Here is a 13,188-nt window from a genome sequence, read left to right on the forward strand (position 1 = left end):
ATCTGTCAGGGAGGAGAGGAAATATTTGTGAGGCAGCGCTTCAAGGAAGCAGTAGCTCATGGCTTAACTTTCGAAGAGTGTGTTAAGATTCTATTATTGGTTGTGTTGTAGGCCCCACGTAGCCTGTGGGATGCACTGTAACTTTGGTCTGAGCCGTGGAGGACTGCAGATGCAGGCAGAATTTTAAAAAATCAACACATATAGTTTTCCTTTTCTCTTGGGTTTCCCTCTAATAACCAGAGGCTGATGTGGTGAGGGCTAGGGACCTCAAGAATCATGGACTAGATGATGAGTCTCACCAACCGAATCGATGCCCTATGGCCTCCCAAGATTGATGATACGGCAGCAGACATCTGCAGAAGAGGGGAAGAGAGTCAGAGGTGATGAATGACATCTGAGAGCCCTGGAAGGGTAAGTTGGAATATTTTATTTGTTCTGGGGTCATATAGCATATCACATGCATTTATGTAGTGGTATTGCCAGGGTGATTTTAAACACTGCTACTGGTTTGGGTTTTTTTCTCCTGCAGAGTCTCAGCCTTTGGGAAATGATGCTCCTGCAGCTAGCAGAGGCTACCATGCAGAGTAAGGGCTTGTCTTCACTACTGGGGTAAGTCGACCTAAGTTACACTACTCCAGCTATGTTATTCATGTAGCTGGCGTCAACATAGCTTGGGTCGACTTACCGCGGTGTCTTCACTGTGCAGTATCGATGGGAGATGCTCTCTGTTCAACTTCCTTTACTCTTCACGGAGAAGTGGAATACCGGTGTCAATCGGAGTGCACTCTGCCGATGATTTAGCAGGTCTTCACTAGACCTGCTAAATCGACCTCTGCTGCACCTATTCCAGCAGCATCGATCTCCCCAAGTGAAGACCAGCCCTAGGAAGAAGATTTCATATTATTTGGGAACTGTAAAAACATTAACAGTTTAAACATGTAAAACTGTGTAATAACCTCACACTTTCCTATTCGTTCCTTTGGCAGGCATTGGAGAAAGACCAGCCTGGTTTTTTGTGTTGAAGCAATGGTTGGGGTATTATTATTTGGTTACTGTGAAAGAATATATGGACAAAAGGGGTACTATCTCTTTAAAGGACAGGCTATTGCCTGCCATCTGGGAATGATCCAGGAGACCCTGTCCTGCCCTGGGGGATGAGTTATATAAACAGGAATAGAAAACAGAGCAAGGGAAAGAGAGGAGCAGAAGTCAGAGACTGGCTGCAGTTGCTCTCTCAGACACCAGGAGACAAGCCTAAATTGTCTCAGGGACTTGGGTGTGGACTGTAAGTTTGGGAGGCCTGAATCCTGGGCATGATGAACTGTCTATCGTAATGTTTCTTGGCCTGAAACCTTATTAAAAGGGGACATGGTATCTGGTTATTCTGCGTTGTCTTCTCCTTGCCTTGGGCTGTTAAAATGGAATCTACTGCTGCTCCACTTAGGCCGGGTCTACACTACGCGTTTAAACCGATTTTAGCAGTGTTAAACCGATTTAACGCCGCACCCGTCCACACTACGAGGCCCTTTATATCGATATAAAGGGCTCTTTACATTGGTTTCTGTACTCCTCCCTGACGAGAGGAGTAGGGCTAAAATTGGTATTACCATATCGGATTAGGGTTAGTGTGGCCGCAAATTGACAGTATTGGCCTCCAGGCGGTATCCCACAGTGCACCACTGTGACCGCTCTGGACGGCAATCTGAACTCAGATGCACTGGCCAGGTATTCAGGAAAAGCCCCGCGAACTTTTGAATTTCATTTCCTGTTTGGCCAGCGTGGAGCTCTGATCAGCACAAGTGACCACACAGAGCTCATCAGCACAGGTAGCAATGCAGTCTCCTGAGAATTGAAAAAGAGCTCCAGCATGGACCGCATGGGAGGTACTGGATCTGATCGCTATATGGGGAGAGGATTCAGTGCTAACAGAACTCCGTTCCAAAAGTCGAAATGAAAAAATATTTGAAAAAATTTCAAAGGCTATGATGGAAAAAGGCCACACAGGGACTCAGTGCAGTGCAGAGTGAAAGTTAAGGAGCTCAGACAAGCCTACCAGAAAACCAAAGCAGCAAACGGAAGGTCCGGGTCAGGGCCGAAAACATGCTGCTTCTACGCTGAGCTGCATGCAATTTTAGGGGGCTGCGCCACCACTACCCCACTCCTGTCCGTGGATTCCGAGGTGGTGGTTGTAATCTCAACCATGGCTGAGGATTCTGCGGAGGGGGAAGATGAGGAGGAGGAGGAGGAGGAAGAGGAGGACGACCTTGCAGCGAGCACACAGCACTCCGTTAGCCCCAACAGCCAGGAGCTTTTTGTGACCCAGATGGAATTATCCTCCCAGCCCTCCCAAGCCACTAGCCCAGACAGTGAAGCCATGGAAGCAACCTCTGGTGAGTGTACCTTTGTGAATATAAAACATGGTTTAAAAGCAAGCGTTTTTTAATGATTGATTTGCCATGAGGGCTTGGGATGCATTCGCGGCCAGTAAAGTTACTGGAAGAGTATGTTAACATGTCTGGGGATGGAGCGGAAATCCTCCAGGGACATCTCCATGAAGCGCTCCTGGAGGTACTCCAAAAGCCTTTGCAGAAGGTTTCTGGGCAAGGCAGCCTTGTTCTGTCCACCATGGTAGGACACTTTATCACGCCATGCATGTAGCAAGTAATCGGGTATCATTGCATGACAAAGCATAGCTGAGTATGGTCCCGGTGATTGCTGGCATTCAAGAAACATCCCTTCTTTTTCTCGCTCTGTTATCCTCAGCAGAGTGATATCGTTCATGGTAACCTGGTTGAAATTCAGGAATTTAATTAAGGGGACAGAGATGGCCATTTACCTACTGGGCTGTTGCTTAAAAGAAATCCTTCCTTGCACGTAGCCAAGTGGGGGGAGGGGAGGAAGGATAGCGCTGAGCTTTTTTGCATTTGGCTAGCAGGAATCTTCCCAGCTACCAGCCACGCGGTGCGGGGGGGAAAGGCGGGTGATTAGCAGTGATCTTCCATGATACCAGCCATGTCGTGGGGGGAGGGGTAAAGCAATCATCCTAGAGAATTGGATGGGGGGGGGTTGGCTTCTGCTTCTGCATGTTAACAGGAAAGAAGCATCAGAGGGCACTGTGTATATGAAGGCTGGAGAAGCCGAAAGACAATGACTTACCATGACCGCATGCAAGCTGAATTCTGATGCCCGGACCTGCGTCTGTGAGATCAGTAACACCAGAGCCGCAGGCACTCAATATTAAGATGCAAAATGCGACCTTGTAGTGAAATCACATGTGCTATGTAAGGTGAATAGTGTTGTTCACTGTGAAAGAGTATAACCATTGTTCTGTAAAATGTATCTTTTTAAATACTTCTCTCCCTTTTTTCTCTCCCTCATGCAGCTGCACGTTTTTCAAGCCTCCCTACTCCATCCCGAAGGCTATCTCAGATAAGGCGGAGGAAAAAGAAGACGCGAGACAAAATGTTCTCGGAAATCATGGTAGTAACCCGCAATGAAAGAGCTCATCTGAATGAGTGGAAGGACGTGGTAGCAAAGTACAGGAAAGATGCCAGTGAACATGAGGACAGGAGGGACCAACGTGAGGATAGGAGGGATGAACGTGAGGATAGGAGAGACGCTCGAGATGAGAGGTGGCAGCAGGAAGATCAGTGGTGGCAGGATGCAACGCTGGAGCTGCTGCGTGATCAAACTGATATCCTCCGATGTCTGCTGGATCTTCAGGAAGAGCAGCGGGGTCACAGAGTGACGCTGCAGCCCCTGCGTAACCACCCTCACCACTCACTCTGTTCCATATCTTCCTCACTCAGACGTGTAAGAACGCGTGGGGGAAGGCTTCGTGCACCCGCCCACTCCACCTCCATGGACAGTCCAACCAAAAGGCTGTCATTGCATTGAAATGTGTTTAATGGCCTTTTCCTTTCCTCCTATCCTCCTACCAAACCACACCCGGGATACCTTGTCAGTTCTCTGTCTCTTTTTATAATTACTTTTTAATAATGAATACATGATTTTTAAACGAAAGTGACTTTATTTCCTTAAGCAAGCTGTAATCGAAGTGGGAGGGTGGGTTGCTTACAGGGAATGACTTTTAATAAAGAATACATGATTTTTAAACGATAGTGACTTTATTTCCTTAAGCAAGCTGTAATCGAAGGGGGAGGGTGGGTTGCTTACAGGGAAGGAGTCAATAAAGGGGGCGGGTTCATGAAGGGGAAACAAACACAGCAGTCACACCGTACCCTGGCCCGTGATGAAGCTCGTTTTCAAAGCTTCTCTGATGTGCACCGCTTCCTGGTGTGCTCTTCTAATCGCCCTGATGTCTGGCTGCACGTAATCAGCGGCCAGGTGATTTGCCTCAGCCTCCCACCCCGCCATAAAGGTCTCCCCCTTACTCTCACAGAGATTGTGGAGCACACAGCAAGCAGCAATAACAAAGGGGACATTGGTTTGGCTGAGGTCTAAGCGAGTCAGTAATGTGCGCCAGCGCGCCTTTAAACAGCCAAATGCACATTCTACCACCATCCTGCACTTGCTCAGCCTGTAGTTGAACAGCTCCTGACCACTGTCCAGGCTGCCTGTGTATGGCTTCATGAGCCATGGCATCAAGCGGTAGGCTGGGTCACCCAGGATAACTATAGGCATTTCAACATCCCCAACTGTTATTTTCTGGTCTGGGAAGTAATTCCCTTGCTGCAGCAGTTTAAACAGAGCAGTGCTTCTGAAGACGCGAGCGTCATGAACCCTTCCTGGCCATCCCACGTGGATGTTGGTGAAACGTCCCTTGTGATCCACCATTGCTTGCAGCACCATTGAAAAGTACCGCTTGCGGTTTATATACTGCGTGCCCTGGTGCTCCGGTGCCAAGATAGGGATATGGATTCCATCTATCGCCCCCCCCGCAGTTAGGGAATCCCATTGCAGCAAAGCCAACCACTATGACCTGCACGTTTCCCAGAGTCACAACCTTTCATAGCAGCAGCTTAATGATTGCTTTGGCTACTTGCATTACAGCAGCCCCCACAGTAGATTTTCCCACTCCAAACTGATTTCCGACTGACCGGTAGCTGTCTGGCGTTGCAAGCTTCCAGAGGGCTATTGCCACTTGCTTCTCCACTGTGAGGGCTGCTCTCATAGTGGTATTATGGAGTTTCAGGGTAGGGAAAAGCAAGTCACAAAGTTCCATGAAAGTGCCCTTATGCATGCGAAAGTTCAGCACCCAGGTAATCGTCCCAACCCTGCAAAACTATGCGGTCCCACCAGTCTCTGCTTGTTTCCTGAGCCCAAAATCGGCGTTCAATGGCTAGAACCTGCCCCATTACCAGCAGGATCTCCAAAGCACAGGGGCCCGCGGGTTTGAGATAATTCTGTGTCCATGTCCTCATCACTCTCGTTGCCGCACTGCCGTAGCCACCGCCTCCTCCTAGCCTGGCTTTGCAGGTCCCAGTTCAGCATAGACTGCACAAGAATGCGTGAGGTGTTTACAACATCCACGATTGCAGTATTGATCTGAGCAGGGTCCATGCCTGCTGTGCTATGGCGTTTGCACAGTTCACCCAGGAAAAAAGGCGTGAAATGGTTGTCTGCTGCTTTCACAAAGGGAGGGGTGAGGCTGTACCCAGAACTACCCGCGACAATGATTTTTGCCCCATCAGGCACTGGGTTCTCAACCCAGAATTCACGGGGCGGGAGAGACTGTGGGAACTATGGGATAGCTAAAGGATAGCTACCCACAGTGCAACGCTCCAGAAATCGACACTAGCCTCGGACCATGGACGCACACCATCAAATTAATGTGTTTAGTGTGGCTGCGTGCACTCGACTTTATACAATCTGTTTTACAAAACCAGTTTATGTAAAATTGGAATAATTCCATAGTGTAGATGTACCCTTAGAGAAATTAAGGTGGGGTGGACATGTAGTTCCACGTTGGGCCACAAGGGGGTGCTCAGAGACTCCCTGCACCTTTACAAGTATGTACTAGGGGAACTCCATGACTTCAATAGATTCAATAGTCGTCTTTTCTCTGTTTACAGGTACTCTGACTTGCCCTTTTCCCCCTTCACTTAAAGCCAATTCAGAGGCAGCTGATGAGTCACAGGTGCACTTCCTTCCACGCTAGGAGAGACCTGAAACCTGATGGTATGATGATGAGGGTGCTAATTCAGCAAAGTACCATTTTACCATACCTCAGCCAGAGTCATCATGCGTACCTGGAAAAAGAAAGGGCTTCTACAGCTAAACAAAAGATCTGCCAGGACTGACTATTCAATAGAATAGGTTGCAGCTAGTTAATCTGGTGTAAAGTTGGCTAAACCTCTCAAAGACTACGTTGGTGCAGGTTGCGTTTCCACTGAATAATTACCATGCATTCTGCCTATTTAAAAATTATCTTCCTTGCTGTTTGTTTTGTCTATGATGGTCTTATTGTTTAAAACTACTGTGTCACGTTGCTCTCCACCGCTAATTAGCGGAGCTTGTTAGAAAAAAACAAATGCCAGAGTTTGCTCTTTTGTTGAAATTGAAACACACTGCAGGACTGTGTCAATTCTGACAGAATCCACCAGAAACCGAGCATGTTTCCAATGGAACTTTGCCGGCCAGGCAGGATTCCATCGGAAACTTGCTTGGCTTCCTGACAGCTCAGCCGCCTGGCTCCTTCACAGACCACGTGGCACGCTGCTGGGGAACCCGAGCCTCCAAGCTCCCAGCTCCTCAGCTGCCTGCCTGGTGGGCTGATGGGAAGCTGGGAGCCTGAAAGTTGCAGGAGCCCCAGCTGCCAGGCTCATGACTCCTCGCCAGGTAGGGCTCTTAGGGTCCATGACTCTAGGACAGCCCACCAGGTGTGCTACTGTGAAGCTAGGTCTTTGTAAGGCTCCAAGGGTCTCCAGTTCTGGGGCAGCCTACAAGGCTGCTTTAGAGCTCAGTGGAGATCAGCAATTCCATTTCACAGAGAATTTCAAAATTTTTGAATAGGATTCCAAATCAGAATGAAATCTGATTTTGAAATAGCAAAATCCTCTACAAAATAGAATTACCGTTCTCCCCCCAGCTCTTTCCGACTGTGGTACTAGTGGGGCCTTGTAACGAATGCAGCCCTGTTTTACCGCTTCCCCCAACTTTCTCCCTGTTATTTTTCTCCTTTCATCCCTGTGGAAACAAAAATATTTCCCTTTCCTATATTCTTCCATTGTGTGTGTGTGTGTTCACTCTGGGGGGTTTGGAACAGATGCCCCTGGGGTAGAAGGATCTTTCCCTGCGGTGTTCCTGCACGGCCCTTTTCTTGGTCAGAGCTGCCTGCAGAGCAGACTCCATCTTGGCCACGAGAGCGCTAAAGTTACATAAACAAATCTCCATATGTCCTCTGCAAACACTTATTCCCGGCTAGCTACCGGGATTATTATCGCTAAAGATTCAAACACACATACAAACCCTATATATTCTATTTCTTCAGGGGGAATAAAGAACAGAATTTCCATGTAACTCTAGTATGGTTTAAAGTTAAAGGTACTGGGTTATGACATTTGCTGTCTTGTAGATAGAATTGTAAAATTACAAGCTCTTTATGTTTGTGTACTATAAAACACATCCATATAATTAAATCAAGATTGAAAGTGCTTTGCCTAGAAGATTAATTTAAACCTCTATGGATAAAAAGAAGACCCTCGAGGACTCAATATGCTGATGTGTAGATAGCACCTCAGCACATTTCAGTGTAGAGGTCATTTCCTTTCTGATGCCTGTGCAGGGGATGTCTCTTTACACTAGAAGCTTTTGCTGTATCTTTTTGCTATATTGGCCCAGCTCCTCCAAGGTACATAGCCATTATGTGAGGGGAGTGAGGGGCCCAAACATCTTTGAGGATGTGGGTCGCTCTCCCCTGGTTTCTCTTTCCTGTCAGTGGAGTTGGGCTGTGGAAGTGGGAAGTCACTGCCTAAGGCTGAGAGTGGCCCAACTCCTCCCTGGGCTGATGGTGGGCTCTGCCAAAGAGCCTGTGTGACGTTACTGATATAATCTGGGACTATATAGAACATGGTTGCAACAAGGTCCTGTAGTGGCACCAAGTCTTATGTAAAGGGGGTCATATAAGTTGTCTAAGACCAAGTTATAGATTGCTGGTTATGATTATGCTGTCTGTATGCATGTGTCATTTTTTAGTTGAAGTTATGAATATTGGCTCTATCCTGTCTGATTTTCAAACCTGTGCTATGCTTCTGGGTGACACCCCAGACAAGTTGGTTTTAGCTCTGCCTAGCCTGCTTGGCGGCCCATTAAGTACCATCAGCTATACAACTGACCCATTGAGAGAAAGCAGATACGCCTTGTAACTCAGCAAAATATGCAGGGACTTGCCCAAATGACTCCAGACTCCATTTTGCTGTAATTTTCCACAGTAAGAACAAAGAAGTGTTCTTACACCTGGAAAAGACTATAAAAGGCTGATGCCTCATCTCCATCTTGTCTTCAATCCTGCTTTTTACCTCTGGAGAGACTTTGCTATGAACTGAAGCTCTGCGCACAGGACTGAACGACCCATCCCAGTGGGGGATGTACTCCAGAGACTTGATTTGCACCTGCAGTTATTCTAACACTGCTACAAGCCTGAACTAAGAACTTTGCCATTACTGTATATAATTGATTCCATTTAACCAGTTCTAGCTCTCATCTATATCTTTTTCCTTTTATGAATAAACCTTTATATTTTAGATTCTAAAGGATTGGCAACAACGTGATTTGTGGATAAGATCTGATTTGTTTATTGACCTGGGTCTGAGGCTCGATTCTTTGGGATCGAGAGAACCTTTTTCCTTTATTGGGGTGTTGGTTTTCATAACCATTCATCCCTAGGACGAGTGGCACTGGTGGTGATACTGGGAAACTGGAGTGTCTAAGGGAATTGCTTGTGTGACTTGTGGTTAGCCAGTGGGGTGAGACCAAAGTCCTCTTTGGCTGGTTGGTTTGCCTTAGAGGTGGAAAAACCCCAGCCTTGGGCTGTAACTGCCCTGTTTTAAGCGATTTGTCCTGAATTGGCACTCTCAGTTGGGTCCCGCCAGAACTGCATCGTCACAGCCTGGGATGGCCCCACGCTGCTGGGGACGAGGGAAGCCATGGTGGGCTTGGCACTAAAGCCTGAGCAGCAGGGATGAGGCCAAGCTGGCACACTGGGGAAGCAGGTGCAGGCAGGCTCTGTGCACTGCTGAGGGACAGCAGGGGGTGGTTTGGTTCCTCCTGCCCCATAGGAAGAGGCCAGGGCAGGCTGAGTGCGGGGGATGCCATGGGAAACCTCATAGGTGAGATCCGCCCCTGTCATAAACAGATAGCTAAGGGTTAATGTCTCTTTCACCTGAAGCACCTGACCAGAGGACCAATCAGGAAACCGGATTTTTTCAACTCTGGGTGGAGGGAAGTTTGTGTCTGAGTCTTTTGTCTGTCTGCCTGCTTTCTCTGAGCTTTGGAGAAGTAGTTCTGCTTTCTAATCTTCTGTTTCTAAGTGTAAGGACAAAGAGATCAGATAGTAAGTTATATGGTTTCTTTTCTTTGGTATTTGCATGAATATAAGTGCTGGAGTGCTTTGATTTGTATTCTTTTTGAATAAGGCTGTTTATTCAATATTCTTTTAAGCAATTGACCCTGTATTTCGTCACCTTAATACAGAGAGACCATTTGTATGTATTTTTCTTTCTTTTTATATAAAGCTTTCTTTTAAGACCTGTTGAAGTTTTCTTTACTGGTAAATTTCAGGGAAATTGAGTCTGTACTCACCAGGGAATTGGTGGGAGGAAGAAATCAGGGGGAGATCTGTGTGTTGGATTTGTTAGCCTGATTTTGCATTCCCTCTGGGGGAATAGGAAGGTGCTTTTGGTTTCCAGGACTGGGAACGGAGAGGGGGAGTCACTCTGTTTGGATTCACAGAGCTTGTGTCTGTGTATCTCTCCAGGAGCACCTGGAGGAGGGAAGGGAAAAAGGATTATTTCCCTTGGTTGTGAGACTCAAGGGATTTGGGTCTTGGGGTCCCCAGGGAAGGTTTTTCAGGGGGACCAGAGTGCCCCAAAACACTCTAATTTTTTGGCTGGTGGCAGCAAGTACCAGGTCCAAGCTGGTAACTAAGCTTGGAGGTTTTCATGCTAACCCCCATATTTTGGACGCTAAGGTCCAAATCTGGGACTAAGCATGCCTCTGAAGGCAGCTCTGTGCATCGCTGCCCTGCTGCCACCAGGGCACCAGGACTCCAAAACTTAGTTGCAGACACAAGGGCTGGACAGAGCCCACACAGGGCTCCCCCGGGGGGTGGGGCTCAGACTGGGTGGAAATTGGTTCAAGAGGGAGGGCGTTCGGTGTGAGAGAGAGGCTGAGTCAGCTCAAGACTGAGGCGAGACTTCAGCTTAGAGGATGGTGGGCTCAACGGGGAGAAGTGGCACTAGGAGCTGCCCACAGCCAGTAGAACATTGCAGGAGGCCCCGCTACCCCGGGAACAACAGGATGGTTGGGACCAGATGAAACAAGAACCTCAGAGGCGGGGGGCTCGGACCAGGCTTCCACATGGCAGCATGAGAGGGACTGCGGCTGATGCTGAAAGTGGTGCAGGCACCGCGAGGAGGCCGGATGGGAAGCAGTGACAGGCACTGCCTGAGAAAGGGGAGCGGGTGGCCGGGTTGTGAGGTGGCAGGAGGGGCAAAGGTGAGGCTGGAGCGCCGCGATGAGACGGCGGGAAGCAGCTGGCTCTGGCGGGAAGTCTGAGGCAGCGGTAGACGGAATGTGGGTTGGTTGGGAAACTGCAACATGGCGCAGGCAGAAGGCGCTGAGGTTGCTGCGGAGCAGGAGGGAGCAATGCTGAGAGGGCAGTAGGAGGCTGGGGGCAAACCCACAGAAGGGGCATGAGCAGAGGGAAGGGTTGGGCTTGAGGCAGGAAGCGCTGAGGTAACTCGAGAAGGGGGGTGAGGAGCGTGTGATTGGACACCAGAGAGCAGGGCTCCAGCAGGCACAGAGAGGTCAGAGCATAAGGAAGGGTTCAAGTTCAGTAGGGAAATGCTGAGGTTGCACAAGGGGGTGAGGAACGTGATTTGAGGCAGCAGGATGGGCAAAGAGATGTGGTGGCACAAGTTAGTGTATGGGGCTTGAGCTGAGGTGGGAAAGGTCTGAGATAGATCAACGAGGTAGGGGAAGTGCTGAAGTGATCCCAGAGGAGTGGGCTTGGCACCTCGGCGGGAAAGGCTGAGGTGATGCTAAAGTCGGGGGGTGTCAGAGCCTGGGCGGGAAAAGCTGAAGTGACACTGAAGGGGGGGGGTTGTCAGAGCCTGGGCGGGAAAGGCTGAAGTGACACTGAAGTGGGGGGGGGGTGTCAGAGCCTGGGCAGGAAAAGCTGAAGTGACACTGAAAGGGGGGGGGGGGGCGTGTCAGAGCCTGGGCAGGAAAGGCTGAGGTGATGCTAAAGGGGCAGGTGTCAGAGCCTGGGCGGAAAAGACTGAGGTGACTCTGAAGGGGGTGGGTCAGAGCCTGGGCGGGAGAGGCTGAGGTGACTCTGAAGGGAGGGGCAGGGGTTGGAGACTGGGCCGGAAAACCTGAGATGACTCTCAAGGGGGAGTGTCAGTCTGGGTGGGAAAGGCTGAGTTGATGCTAAAGTGGGAGGGTGTCAGAGCCTGGGCGGGAAAGGATGAGATGACTCTGAAGGAGGCAGGGGTCGGAGCCTGGGCAGGAAAAGATGAGGTGGCAGAGGAGGAGGAGTCTGGCACTTGGGTGGGAAAAGCTGAGGGGGGTTCAGAGCCTGGGCAGGAAATGCTGAGGTGACTCTGAAGTGTGTGTGGGGGGGAGAGGTATCAGAGTCTGGGTGGGAAAGACTGAGGTGACTCTGAAGGCGTGGCTCGGAACTTGGGCAGGAATAGCTGAGGTGATGCAGGAGAAGGACCTCAGCACGAAAGAACTGGTACTTTTCTGACTCAGGAGGGGAAAATCCTTATCTGAGAGTTGTGGAGTTGTTGTAAAGGTGTCTGACTAACACATGCCTTTGTGCTCCCTCTCTCTGTTTCAAGTGGACAAGAAGAAAGGTTGAGGAAAGTCAAGCCAAGGGGAAGAAAGAAGAGAAGTCACTGAAGATGGAGACAAAGGAAAGGGACTCTGGGCACAGTAACTTGCCTGTACTCAGGCCTCTGGTCACCTAATTACACTGTATGGGGATCTCGAGCATTTTAATCCCTTGAACAGCGTGACCCCCCTGTAAGCAGGGTCCAGGTGTTATGCCTTTTCCCTTTTTTTTTGGAGGGAAGGAAGGCTGGTCAAGTTTAACACTGTGGGTTAAGTGACCTATTGCAATGAACTCTCTGTTCTGGGAAGTCCCCCTTTGTTCTGTATATATGTGTGTGTGAGTGAATGTGATACAAATGGGTGTGAACATGTATATTTATATATTTATTTATTTATTTTGAGTTCTTTCAGTTAAATCACTGCAGTGTTTTTTATTTATTCTCAGAATTGGAAAAAGAGCTCATTCTGTATTATCATATTTATCCTCCTCCTCCCCACAAGAGGAATGAGTAAAAGCTCAGACAGAATCTTTTAGTGTACAGGAGAATCTATCTCCGCTTCTGCTTTTTTTAGGTTCAGTTCCTATTAGTGGGATGATGGCAAAGATTGACCTTTAATGAGGGTGATTTAGGTCAAAGGAAATACAGGATCTCTTAGTACCTGGGCAACCTGACCACTCTCTATCGAAGTTTTTGGTCTCTCCCCTTCATTATTTTGACATCATGCTACATCAGCAGGTTAATGGGAGTCCTGATTTTGTAATTAAGGGAGAGACCAAATCTCTCTGTCTTCTGTGAGATATTGATCTCTGTGGAAACCTAAGAGTGACAGCCATGTAAGCTGGGTCCCGGTCTGTGAAATTGTGTCCTTGGACATTCTGCTTTATCATCTGCCTAGTGTGAGTGACTGCCCTGTAATCAGGGTGCCAGTCACCTCATCATAAATGTGGATGGGAACTGAGCACTTTGTTAAACTGAGCAATGTGACCGCCCTGTAACTAGGGTCTGGGTCTCTGCCCACTTGCTCATTTGGCTTTACGCCGTGCTCTGCCCCATTAGTCAGCATGACAAACCTGTAATTAGGGTCTATGTCATAAGTTACTCTAAAATGGGATATATTGAGCTCTTTGGTACTTTCACAGCTTGACCTTCCTATAATTCAGGTTGTGGT

General features: G+C 48.6%; 2 protein-coding genes across 4 annotated transcripts in view; one reads left to right on the forward strand and one right to left on the reverse strand.

Annotated features, from left to right (window-relative positions):
* The window catches only part of RAP1GDS1 (Rap1 GTPase-GDP dissociation stimulator 1), a 176,978-nt gene that overhangs the window by 74,745 nt on the left and 89,045 nt on the right, over positions 1 to 13,188 (reverse strand). The gene's annotated exons all lie outside the window — the stretch shown is intronic.
* On the forward strand, positions 1,706 to 3,645 carry LOC127046866 (myelin transcription factor 1-like). The gene is made up of 2 exons (XM_050944489.1): positions 1,706 to 2,394; positions 3,383 to 3,645. Exons 1-2 carry the CDS (start codon positions 2,201 to 2,203, stop codon positions 3,495 to 3,497), a joined length of 309 nt encoding a protein of 102 aa, XP_050800446.1. The 5' UTR covers positions 1,706 to 2,200; the 3' UTR covers positions 3,498 to 3,645.

This window comes from Gopherus flavomarginatus, chromosome 3, assembly GCF_025201925.1.
Source record: "Gopherus flavomarginatus isolate rGopFla2 chromosome 3, rGopFla2.mat.asm, whole genome shotgun sequence".
In the NCBI taxonomy this organism is placed as follows: Eukaryota; Metazoa; Chordata; order Testudines; family Testudinidae; genus Gopherus; species Gopherus flavomarginatus.